At 38.1% G+C, this 14291-nt stretch overlaps 2 protein-coding genes across 13 annotated transcripts; both read right to left on the bottom strand.

Moving 5' to 3' along the window:
* Nucleotides 1–1424: 1424 nt before the first annotated feature.
* LOC147873144 (uncharacterized) lies at nt 1425–2024 on the bottom strand. Its single transcript, XM_087352603.1, has one exon. The coding sequence runs from the start codon at nt 2022–2024 to the stop codon at nt 1425–1427; it is 600 nt and encodes a 199-aa protein (XP_087208729.1).
* A 249-nt stretch (nt 2025–2273) lies between these two features.
* On the bottom strand, nt 2274–11510 carry LOC110836066 (uncharacterized). 12 transcript variants are annotated; one of them, XR_015536255.1, is made up of 10 exons: nt 11413–11510; nt 10577–10762; nt 10244–10346; nt 9034–9254; nt 6301–6392; nt 6051–6180; nt 5411–5478; nt 4747–4874; nt 2497–2731; nt 2274–2412 (listed from the first exon to the last, which is right to left on the bottom strand). XR_015536255.1 is itself a non-coding variant. In XM_087353142.1 (8 exons), exons 2-8 carry the CDS (start codon nt 10656–10658, stop codon nt 4866–4868), a joined length of 705 nt encoding a protein of 234 aa, XP_087209268.1. In that variant the 5' UTR covers nt 10659–10762; nt 11413–11510; the 3' UTR covers nt 2845–4865. The 12 variants fall into 12 exon arrangements, 4 of the variants coding, with proteins under 4 accessions (XP_087209268.1, XP_087209264.1, XP_087209266.1 ...); XR_015536253.1 differs by having other exon boundaries at nt 2497–2722; nt 5318–5478; XR_015536252.1 differs by having other exon boundaries at nt 5318–5478.
* Nucleotides 11511–14291: the final 2781 nt, after the last annotated feature.

Genomic DNA, 14291 nt, shown 5'->3' on the forward strand with positions numbered 1-14291 from the left:
TAGAGCTCAGGTTCAGGTCCCTCTGCTGCTCTGACAAGCCAGCTTCTACATGCAGCAGGTCTGCCTGTACAGTTAAAGAACACCATCCAATTCAAACTGTTTCAGTTTCTTCTTTTGTGATTTTTTGGTCTCACTGTAGCTTTAATGACAGATAAGTACCACTGTGAGAAATACTGTTACAGGTTAAGTTTCTGATAAAAAATGTGATTTGATTACAAATAAAATACTTAATGTTAACATTCAAAATGGGAAATATTTTTCTCTGTAGCATATCAACTAAACACACACTTAGGAATGACCTACACAATTTATATGATTTTCAATCAAATCCAAAGAGCCACTCATTGCTATTGCTCAAGGAAAATAATTATTTTGCACCAAGCAGTATGTTATCAACAAAAAACCCCACTTTCATTTGGTTTCAATTAAGTATAAACTACTACTTCTTCTAAAGTATTAAATCCTAAGATTGGTTTGCAGCAGTTCTCCATTCCGATCTCCTTTCTGCCTTCCTTTCCATTTCTTGATAGCTCTGGCAGCCTACATCGCCAATGATTTGTTTTATGTACTGTAGTCATCTATACATCTCTTCCCTTCTATAATGGTTTTTAACAGCCCTTCGTGTCGTAAGGCGTGGCCAATCAGTTCATCTCTTCTCTTAGTCAACATTTTCCACAGGCTTCCATTCTCACCTATCCTTCTGCATACTTCAGCATTGATAACTTTATCCACCCATCTTATTTTCAGTATTTTTCTATAACACCACATCTCAAAGGAGACCAATCTTTTCTTTTCTTTCACTCCCAAACAGCGCAATACTCCTCTTCCTAGTCTCAACACTGATATTATCCGAGGTCAATAGCCTTTTCTTCATATTGAATGCATTTTTTGCCTGGTTGATTCTGCAGCCTACCTCTCTCTTGCTTCGCCCATCCTTAGTGATCTTACTCCCCAAATATGTCCTCTATCATCCGGTTGTTTACAGATATTCGTGCATGCACGTCTCCATCCTTGTTGCAAGCCATAACTTTAGTTTTTCTTTTGTTTATATTCATTTTGTACTCCTTCCCCATAATCCCTTCCATCTATTCAGAATATTTGCGAGGTCTTGTCCACTCTCTGCCAATATTGAAATATCATCTGCAAATCGGAGCATGTCTATCGTCTCTCCTTGTATGTTCACTCCTACAGTGATTTCATCTCTGACTTTATCAAGAGCATTAAATATTATAGGAAATAGCGCACATCCTTGCATCACCCCTTTGTTGACTTTTGCCTCTTCCTGTTGGCTCCCTTGAATGATTACAGCCCATTCATTCCCATACAATTCCCAAATTATTCTTCGATCTCTATAGTTAACGCCTGCTTTCCTCAGTATTTCAAACACCAACCCCCATTTAACATTGTCGAATGCTTTCTCAACATCAACATATGCAATAAAGGTTTCCTTGTCCTTCTCTACAATTAATCTCAAAGCTAGAACTGCCTCTGCCCTTCCAGAATCCAAACTGGTCTTCCGTCAGTCTACGTTCGATCTTCTTTTCCATCCTGCGAAGAATAATGGTTGTAACAATTTTGGTGGCAGGCGTTACTAGACTTGGTGTTCGGTACTGCTCGCATGTACTTGCACCAGCTTTCTTTGGGATAGGAACTATGATGCTTTTCTCAAAATCTGCGGATACTTTCCCTTGTACATAGATATCACAGATCAGATCGTACAATCTCTTTTCCAGTCTCTCTCCTCCCGCCTTGATGAGTATCTCATAAATCCCCGGTGCTTTCTTGTCTTTCAGTGATTTCAATGCTAGTTCAAATTCTTCTTCCGTTATACGATCTTCAAGTTCATCATCTACTTCAGTTTCTAGTTCAATAGTTGTTTCATCACTTATCTCTCCTTGATAAAACTCTTCAATGTACTCTTTCCATCTTTTTGTTACAAGTTCCTCGCCATAAAGGATTTCACCATTTTCACTTCTTACTGAATTTCCTGGGTACCTGCAGCTTCCAAAAAAGGTTTTCACCATTTCTATGCTGTTTCTATCTTTCCCTTTTTTATGTCCTCTTCCACTTTTCCACAAATATCTCTGGGATAGTTCTCCTTCTCTTGTCTAGCACCTCTTTTAACAGGATTCTGTACTGCCGCTGATCCTCCGGTTTGGTAGAGTTTTTAAGTTTCTGTCTTTCCTCCAGCATGATCAGTAACTCATCTGTAATCCATTCTTTCCTATTCTCTGACTTCTTCTTCTTCTTCTTCTCTATGTGAAACATAACTACCTGAGCAAGTGCCAAGTTTTCTTGATCTTCCTTCCGTGAAGTTGCAGGAAAAAAGACGATGTTGTCATTTGTCTGGATGAGCTCCAGTTGCACTACACGCTTGATCAGCAGACCAGCAAACAACTTGTCTGATCCAACCTATAGAGTGAAACACAATTCAGTTCTGGTATCACAAATCCACAAGAGAATATAACATAAAATAATATTGCTTTGAACATTTACTTTTAATTGTTATTGTTGTGGCAAGTTAAGACTTTGTCGCAACAAAACTGGGGTCCGCAGTGGCCGCGCTGTCTGAGGCGTGGGCCTTGTGCCGCTTGGTCGCTGGGACCGTGGGTTCGAATCCCACTCAAGCCATGGATGTTTGTCCGCGTTTTTCTGTCTTGTGCTGTCCTGTGTACAGGTAGAGGCCTTGCGACGGGCCGATCCCTCGTCCAAGGAGTCCTACCTAAAATGTCTATAGATCGAGCCAACAAAAAAGATGGAACCAGCTGTGCTCAGGCACTTGAAGTACGGGTCATTCCTAGTATCCCCAATAAAACTGCAGCTGCTAATGGGTCCTTTGTCTGTCTGCCCCCCCCCCCCCCATGATGTATGAGTGAATATGGAACACCAGTGAAAGAAAAATCTGTACTAGTGCCACTTTATCCACCCCAAATCCAGCTGAACAGACCTGGGCCTCTGCAAGTAATTGCCTGACCTGCTGACCTACGACATTACCATATATTTTACTATATAATTATTTTACAGAAACTGTTGTGGATGAATCTGAAGATCAACACCACTAATACCGAAGCTTACCACTGAACACAATCCTGAGAAAGATCCACCCATCTTCAATCATCACAACATTTCAGCCAGTTCTATCCACCTCCAACGTTCACAACCTATCAATCACTTCTATCCAGCTGCAATTTTCACAACTTATCTATCACTCACCTTAATGTCATCCTACTGTTGTATCCCGGGGGATTGGCCAGTCCCGCAGGAGTGCAATATTCCCGAGCGGCTAGGAATGACGGTCGGCGATGGTAGGTTTGAATACACAGCTTAAAGGTCAATGCCTAGTCTGACGAGAAGACGTTCGACGATTGATGATTTATTTAATAATTCAGATGAGTACAGTCATATGACAAAGAATGTTCACTATATATAGATAAATGCGTAGACCAGCAGAGTTTCCCCCTGACGAGTAAAATGATATGTCCAATGTGTCTTCGAAATGCATATCGCCCTTGTGACGTCAGTGACAGTTTTTTACATGCAAGCTGATGCAACAAGCTGTAACGTGTCGTCCCAAGGCGTGGTTCTGGATCCAATTAGAGGACACGATAAACTCCCGGGGACCGCGACCCCTTGACCTCGGCAGGCCTCCTCTATCTGTGACTATAATTGGAACCCTTTTCAATGAACTTATCTGGCTTCCTGTCGCCCCTGCTTAGAACAGCTGGAAATGGAAAGTCTTGCTTTCTACACAAGGTCTACAATATAACTACTACACTTTATTTAGTAACCTACTGATTCTACCTTATAATTAATCATATATGTGCTATATGTGGTTATTATGATTCCCGTAATTAGATTACAGGTATACAACACTACTACCTATCTGATGTTCCAAGTGCAAAGTTTCCAAGATGGTTTCCCAGAAGATTTCTGTATGCATTCCTTGTTTCCCTCACCCATACCACATGCCTAGCACATTGCAGCCCCCTATTCACTATTTTAACAAAACTGCATGACCCATGCAAATCATATATACTACATTGTTCACTTGCTTCAGCCTTCTTAGGTGCCAGTAGTTTTAAGGATACTTTGTTTTCAAGCACTTGCAATCTATCTTCTTTCCTCAAAACAATATTTACATTTATATTTCACACCCAAATAAAACAAAACAAAATTATTTTGTATATCCTGATCTTCAGTGTTTAAGAAAGTCAACTGGATAATAACAGTTCTTAAGTATTCCCTCAATAAATTCTTCTCCTAATTTAATTTTATCAAACTATTTATTCTAAATGACTGTTTTGCTGGTTGTAGTTTTTGTCATGTTCATATACAGTATTTAGTTTTGTAACTGTATATGCTTGGACAGATTACTTTACTGGCCGCTAAGGGAATGTGTGTTACTCTTTATGACATCTGAATTCTCAACAATCTTCTGTAAGCTGAACATCCGCGGATGAGCCACATGTGCCAACTCATCAAGTGAAACCTGAATAAGGTAGTTAGTCATCCTTTACTTTTCTTAGGATTCCATACAGACACAAAAATTCTGTGAAATTTAGTGGTCCCTAAAAGCACAACATATTTAAACGCTACACCAAGTGAAACACTGAAAAAACATTTAAGAAAAAGAGAATTGGTCTGCAACAATATGTATGAAGTAAGCAAAAGGCATGAATGTAAGTATGAATGTGGAGTACTGGGCTCGGTACAGAATAATGCACATGCTTGAAAAAGTATTCTCACCTGGCAGAGGGCACAAACGAAGTCTACAATGGCATCGCCATCCAATCGAGTGGAACCTGTGAAGATTCTCTCCACTGCAACAACAACGCTTTGTGAACTCGTCTCTTCGATTGATTCTTTTACGCTAGCTGCAAGTAAATAATCAAATATAACTCAACTTTTCCTACAACAAAAATTATTTCTGACAGGGATAGTGAAAAACCATTTTAAAATGTCAGAATACATTCCTTTGAAATGATGGCAATCACCCACAAGATTATACAATGTTACAACCCAGAAGATCACAATCAACATCTTCAAGACAATGAAAACCTCAAGTCTCACATAAGATACATCTTTGTCTCATTATGGTCAAAATTCCATTTGGATGATGAACATTAGTAAGAACATGCAATACCAATTTTAATTAAGATTCATTTATCCAAATGATAACAGATAATGATGACAGATGAACAGACAGACAAGTAAAAATCTATACACACCCATGCACTGTTGAAAAACATGTCTGAAAAGTTAAAATTATGAAAGTAAACATCATGCACATGTACACTGAAAACTCGACGGTACTTACGATCAAAAGAGCTGAGATTCAGCTTCAGAGGATCTGGAAAGGAATATGTGACCTGGGTCCAGATATAAACTGAGGTCTAACTCCAGTACTCACCAACTGAGCAAGTTCTAGCTGTGAAACGCACTTCACTATGTCAAGCCATGAGCTTCCCAGATAATTACCTGAAACATAAAGTGAATTTCTAAGAATTTGTAGCAACATTTATTAATCATAATAAAATTATGATGGACCCCACCCACAGCAAATGGCTCTGCTAACATGTACTTAACAACTTATCATGTCTTCTTAGACACAAACTGCAGAACTGAGAACATCACATGTATTATATGGGTCGCTTATTCAAGGAGTCAATTATCTTCAGTACTGTTACGAATTTTTTGCCAATGTGACTTACAACTTGGTGAATCTGAAGCACTGCATAAATTTACCTATTAGGACAAGTAATCATTGTGGTAGTGCCATATATAAAAGAAAATCATGAAAAACCTCTGCGAGGATGTCCGTTCTCCATGTCAAGAATAAAACCAAATACTTCTTTGTCGTCATTCCTATCAATACAATTTCAGTATATAATTATCATAAATAATGGTAAAAGAATATATTTTCAAATAATAGGCTGCAACATTCAATGAGTAACAGATCCAAATATCAGACAATCGACCAATCATGTCACTTGTAATGCATCAACCAGCACATTATCATTTTGTTTTTAAAATAAAATTTAAATATTTACCATCAGTATGAGCAACAGTGATGAGAGTTTTAATGGTATCAATATTCTTAGCCTTCATCGCAGTGATAGGTGAGTTAGCAGTACGCAATGTGAACCTGGCCAGAGCCTGGACACACGCTTCCCTTTCCAGCTGAAATAAGAGTTACATGACTTTGTAAGAAGTGCACATTACTTAAAATAAGCTCTCCTTAGGGAACACTGTAGAAACTGTGTTGTACAAAACAAAGTTCAACACAGAATATCAGCTAACCGTCGTGTGGAAAATGCAAGCTATCCGGATGGCACATCTGATTCCATCAAGGCAAAGGGATGCAATTTCAGGATCATCACAGTCCAAGCCATCTGAAAAAAGTATTTAAATTGTGTGTAATAAATTAGTTATTATAAAATATAACACAACTGCAGACAATGTTACATCAGTGAATTACGCTAAATTCAGTGTGGTATGATAGTAACTTTATAACAAACAGGCTGAGATCTGAGGTTCCAATGGCGTCTTCTGGGTTGTGACACTACGTACGTCTTGTAGGCTGTTACCAACGTTTCAGCTGAACGTATCCGTGATGATGCTTGAGAAAAATTAAAAATGCACATAAAAATTGGCCAGAATATGCAAAGAAAACAGACAGCTCCTGATGTTTTTATGGTAGAAATATATAAAAAAAGATTTTAAGAGACAGGATCTAAGGATGTGAACTGAATTCATATGGCTCAAGATAGGGTCCAGAGGTAGTCTCTTGTGAACATGCTAATGAGTATTCAGGTGTCACAAAAGGGGAACATTTTCTGACAATCTGAGTGGCTACTTTTCATGGAGAGTTCTACCACACAGATAGTTAGTCACACAATGAAGCATTTAAACAATGCTGGTTTGACAAACTTATATCCAAATAATTTAACAACAGCGCATGTATAATAAAAATTCTGCACTACACACACAAAATGTAATGCTCCAATACAAATTTTCAGTTGATATTTTCACCTAGACTGACTCACAAAAACAGTCATTATGGTTTTATGCATGTTCTCAAATGAAACTTTGGTCGTACATGTTCAAGATGCTCTGCAGATGTGAAAGGAGCCTGGATTCCATGGGGTTCTTAGCAGCTGTAGAGATCACCTCCATTATCACATTCTATAGGAAACGTTGTCGCTTTTCACTCGAGATTACTAAGAGAAAAAATCATCACCTGAGATTACTATGAGAGAAAAATCAAGACACACTTGACAATAACAAAACAAATCACCTATAACCAAGTTAAATTCCACTTTCAAGTAATAACAATCAGCTGTATACAAATAATTTTATAAGATATTTAGGAATAAACAATGCCATATTTCACTATGCAAAGTACTATGATAACTCGTTCCTAAGTCTCAATAGCAAAAACAAACTTTGTTTTGTTTTACAGCAAAAATTAAATTAATATTTCTGTCTTCTGGGTTGTTGCGCTGTGTAGTGCGGTCCAGAAGACAGAAATCTTCATACTCACCGCTGTGAAAACCTCAAATCTTACAAAAATTAAATTTATACTATACAAATATGTGCAAACTTTTGTCTACAAAGGTCACTGATCAACCATGTGTAATGTTTTCTACATAAAGACTAGAAGTTATTGTGATCCTTGAAGGAAACATTTTTAATTTGTGCAGGATTTCAGAATGACCACTACTTCGTTGTTGCTATAAACAGCACCACTAAAAAATGAGAACATAAGCAGATACTGTGGCAGGATTATAAAAATTACACCAGTAATGCCACAGTTGCTGGCCCTAACATGAAATTCACTTCTTTTCACGTGTCTCTCATTCTTGAAATCTTTTGGCATCCCTACTCTTTGTCTCTTCACTGTGCCACAGGCGTAAAGTCCCTTGTCTTGTAGGATCTTCACGAGTGGTACAGATGTGAAATAATTGTCAAAATAAAACTTGATGGTTTTTTCTTTCAAGATGTTTTGTTAGATCCTGAACCACTCTAGCTCCCAAATGTTTTTCTGTTGTCTGGCCAATTTTTCCAGTTTATATCTAAAATTCAGATAAATATCCACTGGCATTTGCTCGTACCCATACCTTATACCCCCTTTTTATGGGTTGCTGAGGCATGTATTGGCGGAGACTGAGCACCCTTTGAATCGAATCATTGAGTCATCGATTGACTGGACTTTAGATGGCTTGTAGCAGTCCTTGAATGTCTTGGACAACAATTCTAACAGGAACGGATCTTATACAGTTTGTCATAATTCTGGTCTATTCTTGGTGGTTGGGCGCTATTGTCATTCACATGTAAATGGCCAAGGAACAATTCAAAACGATTACTGCTCATTACTGAAGCTACAAAAGTGTCTCTAATCATTTCATCAGATGACCCAAGTATATTCTGTGACACAGGACTGCTGAGATCTAAAAGTGAGTGTGCTGAAGATACAGTTATATTTTGTGTCTGATATGTCTGTAATGACATCTTTTGTTTTACTATTGGCACTACCCTTGTAATTCAGTGTTTCACAATCCATGCAAAGGAATGCCAGAATGTCTGAGCTTATTATTCTATCTGATGTAAAAAAGCATTTACTGTGTTTTTTCATTATGTTCTGGGCCACTGGCACCAAAACAAATTTGTCATTAATATATATTAAGTATTTGTTTTAAAGATTGAGTCCCAAATTAATGGACCAGTCTTTCGGGTGTTCTGTAAGAATGTAAAAGGCGTTGAGTGTCGGTACCTCTCCAAACATTGGTTGCTAGTCGTCATGTATTGTGCAATTGTATGTGTTGGGTATTCAGTATTATTGATACGCTCGTCCAGATCCTTCAAAATATTCATCCTCTTGGGTCTTGGATAACACCGAATAGGACCTCGGTGTAATAACATTACATATTCCCATTTGCACTCGCACGATCTCATAACTTATGTCATTATATTTAAAATACTAATTAAATTATTGACAGATACTGATCACAAATATTTTAACTTGCGCTGCACCTGCGTATCTGATCTTCTGTCGATAAACCAGGACACACATTGTGCCTTCTCCTGTGGAGTAGCCACTTCCCTTATCTGATAATGTAATACAGCTGTTCTCATCCTCAGCCGTCAACTCTGAAATGGGTCTTCTTCCAGGGCGTCGTTGTTTTGGCTCTTCCACTGACAGACCGCCTCGCCGTGCGGTAACTACTAAAGTTGTCACTGGCGATGAGGGGCAGCTGAAATATGACAACACAATACAATTAATCCAGCCACTGAACCAGCAACATGCAAAGACTCCAGCTAGACACCATCAACTTGTATAGAACAAAATAATGTTAGAGGAAGAGCAAGACTTGAGTTAGTTATACAAATTCTACCTTAGGCATCATCCATTATCCAGGTATATTTGACAAACACTACGTCTTTGGCGTACAGCCAACTCTCAAAATATCTAATACACCTAAGACAATGGACAATATCGAACACAGTATTCATATAATGAAACGACAAATGTCATAAATCTTGAAAGAATCACTCAAATTAATATAGGCTACAAACTTAAGTTATAAAATTCAGACAAGTATACAGTACACCCAGGAGAGCTCAGTCAGTAAAATAACACTGAGTCCCATTCAGAACTCTATCTAACAGGTATTTGGGATCTTTCCCCAGGGTAAGAATAGCGACAGCTTGAAGATGACCAATCATGCCCACATATTATCAAGTTAAGAATACAAGGAATTGTACCTCCATAAACATTCAAGCTCAGGAGCAACTCTAAATGTACACAATAAAATACCATCACATTTCCAGACTAATTCTTTCAGTGCTACAATCCAACGTAACACCAAGACAAAAATAAAATAATCACATGTTGATCTTTAAAAGTCCACAATGGATACTCTAAACAAAGGGAATGGCTTCAACGCAAAGATGCTCATACCACATTTCACAAAATTCTCAAAACTGGTTCAAGAGTTGAAGATGGCTGTCTTCTGGAATGTAGCAAAATGCAGTCTGGTAGGTAATAGTTTATGTTTCAAAAAAGCTCACTGCCTTCAACACATCCCAAAAGATACCCATCTGTAAGAACCTCACATCTCATCTGGTTCAAAAGTTAAAAGGTGGGAAAGACGAAAAAGTGAGCACATGCATTTCCTTCCTTTTCAGAAATTACAGGAGGATAAACAAAAAGAACACCAGAGTAAAATCTGACTGTACAAACCTGTTACACGGACTCTGGTAACCATACTGGCCTGTCTGATCATAGCTGGTAAGCTTGGCTTGCTGTTGCTTCACTGTATTCACTATTACCATACAAATCAGACCTGTAATATGAGCACCTAAGGTTTATAATTCATTACGCATCCATTACATTAAGAATGTCCACTAGTGGGATGAAGTTTGTACCTGGTTTCATGAATATATCCAAAATGGTTATAAAGCCATTAAGTGGAGACACACAAACACATGGACATGATGCAACATAAGCTTTATGAAGTAATAAAATTAAGCGGAAACTGGAAATAAAAAACAAGGAAAATAATTCCTGACATGCCCTGTATGCAGCGGGGTGGCAGGCTGATTGCTGTAGGGGGTGTAAGAGGTGTATGGCTCCTGCAATTCTGTTCCACTTCCATCTAGTGGTGTCATTGGTGACTCATATTCTGGTGGTGGAGGATCATCCATCCGAATCCGCTTCCCTCCTCGTCGCTGCATCCTAGGTGACTGTTACTATAATCACCTGAAAACACAAAGCACTACAGACTTAAAATATTTATAAAAACTCTTTTTCATCCCACATTGGCTTGGTTCAGTTAAAGTCTGCAGTGTCAGGTGATATGCATTCAAATGCAAAATTCCTCATTCTGGCAACCACATCATTATTCTTATGACTGGGTTATGTCCATAAAAATTTAAGACAATACTTTACTACGATGCACTAAAAATACCTTTGCATTTTTATAAGTTTCACTTCCACAATGTTCTCACATACTTATACTATTTTTACTGAAGTATATGTATACAACCATTCATACAGTACTGATTTCTTTATGTAGGAAGCCCTAATCAGAATAGGCTTTTTAAAAATGAAAGCTGGTCATGGGCACTACTTCTACTAGCCGAAAATACTTTGATTCTAAGGTTTAAATATTCCATTCATAACTGATCTGTATATAACAAGTTTCCCGACAAACTGTATCCCCCACAAAGGAAAGAAGGAGACAGGTTTGTCAAATTGCTTCATGAAGTAATTGAGGACAAAAGAATATTCAAAGTTTTCCCACAAGGCTTTGGACAATAAAAAAGGTTACAAATATGATTACGCACTTCTTGCAAATCAAGTACACATAATAAAGTATAAAATCATTATCCACACTCAGTATTACATACCTAATTTAAAAATGTTACAATATTGTTGCGACTTAACATCAACACGGCACCATTACCGCTGAAACCAGGGATACTAGTATAGCCACAGGTCGTGGCTTGGAATTGATCGAAAAAGTTTCAGCTGCCCCAACATAACGTTTGCCACCAGAGCGCACGCAGTATGATTAACTTCTTCAGAATCTTATAACCTCAATGTTCTAATGATGACATGAGCGTAATGTCTAAATTAAACTAAATTATAACCGCAGAATTAAACAAACGCAGAAGCCAAAAGTTAATAGACGAGAACGCCGAAAATGACATACAAACGGCTTCCTATTAGATTTACTTCGTGGCATTTTGTATACATCGTGCACACTGCATGAAACAAATCCTATTATATGTGCAGTAATTCGTCATAGACCGATGTGCAGGTGCCTACCTAATGCAAGAACTGACCACGCAGAAAGCCTAAATTTTATGTAGACACACGTGTCTACCCTAACAATCTAACCTAGCCCAACAGAGATATACGCAGGGTGAATGGGTAGATATCTAACTTTAAACCAAGAGCCGAATACAGACAATTACATTGTATTTGAAATTCTGAATACAATGCCAACATTAACATCGATTAGTCCACCAACAATAAAGCAAACGTGGGATATAACATTGAATTCAGACCAATAACAAAACAACTCAATGATGCTATGTTCAAAACAGCCACCACTACATAAAAATTAAAAAAATTGTTTAAAATTACTAACCACTGGCTTTGAAGGTATTCGATGAGTGTTATTCTAAATTAAATTCGAAAATAAAGAAGTTCTGAAAAGCCTTGGTTCCCAAGCCTTCTATATAAGCAGTCTGGTACTATACTTTCATATCAAAACCACAACTTCATCCATAAGCTCATGTCTAAATTGTGTTATACATTTTTGAAGAAATTAGTGAACCAAATCTGTCACAACTTTCTGAAAACTATTCTTTACTTCTTGGAAACTTATGTTTATGGGCTTACACTCCCCCACCCTGGCACTAATGATATGTTGATGTCAGTGGTATTGTGTGGCAGTGAAAAATCTGAAATGTTGACAGCCCAGGGGCTGACATGGCTGACTGGCCACTGCAACTTCATTTCTCAAGACCAAACTTTTTAGTGATTCGCTATATTTTCTAATCAGACTAATATTTAACTTTATTAATGTGATGTTTTATTGTGTTCGTGAGCACATCTCTGTGCTGTATCTGTAATTGGCCATCAGGCTGTTGATACAGCACACAGATAATAATAAAGAATTGACATGTAATGGAGATAATGTATAACCCTGGGAATATGAGACTGACATCCATCATAACAGTTTCAGTAGACAAAATATATGGTGCATCTTAAGCCTGTTGTACCTTTGATGTCGAGATCCTGTTCAAGTGTTTTACACATTTCCATACTGTATTTGGAGACCTAGTACTGAGGCAATGCCACAACCAACCAGTAGATTAGATTAGTTTCAAAGTTCAGTAATTAAGCGTTGTTTAATGTATTATCAGTTCTTATGAGTCAGCTATCAATCAGAATGTGTCAGCAAATACTGTTCTGAAATACGGAACGAATTTTGAGGTTAATGCGTAAGAATCTCTCATAACTGGCATAAATTTACGTTCGTATTAAATGGAATTTTATTTTAGCATAAGTAATGTTCATCAGCCAACGATTCAGAAACTACTATTCTCTGTTATGTCTGAAAATAAATTAAAACCTTAAAATACGAAATCTTTTGACACTAGGTCCTCTTGATTTCAGGTCTTCCTCAGTTGTTCAATAAACCACAAATAAAATTAAATATATTTTAATGCTATTTCATGCATTAGTCCGGACTAGACACACGACCGAAAAACTTCCCCGGAAGACCTTTAAAAGAATGAACACAATTTCTGGTAAGACAGACTTGATCTTGGTGTTTCGTTATCGCATCATTTAACAATGACGAGCGAGCAATTGCTTTCTGCGAGAGGAAATGCATCTAAATCGTAATAAATGAGCATAGGAGAGACTATACATTTTTTCGTTTCAGATGCTATTTAAGTGTGGCGGTTCTGCGAGGTTCAGTGTACGCCATGGGCGGTGGAGTTGTTCATGAGTTTTACAGTACGGCCGAAAGATACGACTGCGAGACGGACCAGTGGTCTTTGATCGCTCCCATGAACACAGGGCGAAGCTATGCAAGTGCGGCTGCACTGAATGGTACGTAAATGCTTGAAACAGAAATTTGTGAATTAGTGCAGAAGGCGAGGCGTCTGTCTGTCTGTCCGCGTGTAAGGACGCAAGAACGTTTGAAGGAATCGCGGGATTTGAGGTTCTCACGGCAGCGAGTACGAAGATGGCTGTCGTTTGGCTTCTGCCGACGTTTCAGACGAACATTTTGCCTTCATCATCAAGGCATTCCTCTTCGCTCTTGAACTTAGTTTCCCTCCCTCCATTATCCAATATTCTTTCATTATCCCTTTCTTTTATCCGTGCTACGGACTTCGTTATTTCACAGACTGCAACGGCTTGAAGTTCCGAGTGCGTGATGGTTTCTTCTGCTCTCGTAAGCTGTCCCTGTGCGTCGTCTTCTGCCTTTTTTAGTGTACACTAGGGGTGAATGCAAACAACCATCAAACTATCAAAATGGCTCTCAAATAATACGAATGTAATATGTTTTTGAGTCTCGAAGGGGGACATTAATACAATATCATTAATAGATTTACAAGTTTAAGTAGGGATTGTCCCATGTCTGTGCTCTGCATGGACTAGTTTAATTCGTCTCCCTACACCAAATATGTGTACAGTTCGTGTCGTATGGCTAATTTCTTTTTACAGACAAAGTATACGTCGCTGGTGGATATGTTAGTCTTTTCAG

This window comes from Zootermopsis nevadensis, unplaced genomic scaffold, assembly GCF_977971745.1.
Source record: "Zootermopsis nevadensis isolate Lab colony 2312 unplaced genomic scaffold, Znev_1.0 Znev_ptg000021l, whole genome shotgun sequence".
In the NCBI taxonomy this organism is placed as follows: Eukaryota; Metazoa; Arthropoda; class Insecta; order Blattodea; family Termopsidae; genus Zootermopsis; species Zootermopsis nevadensis.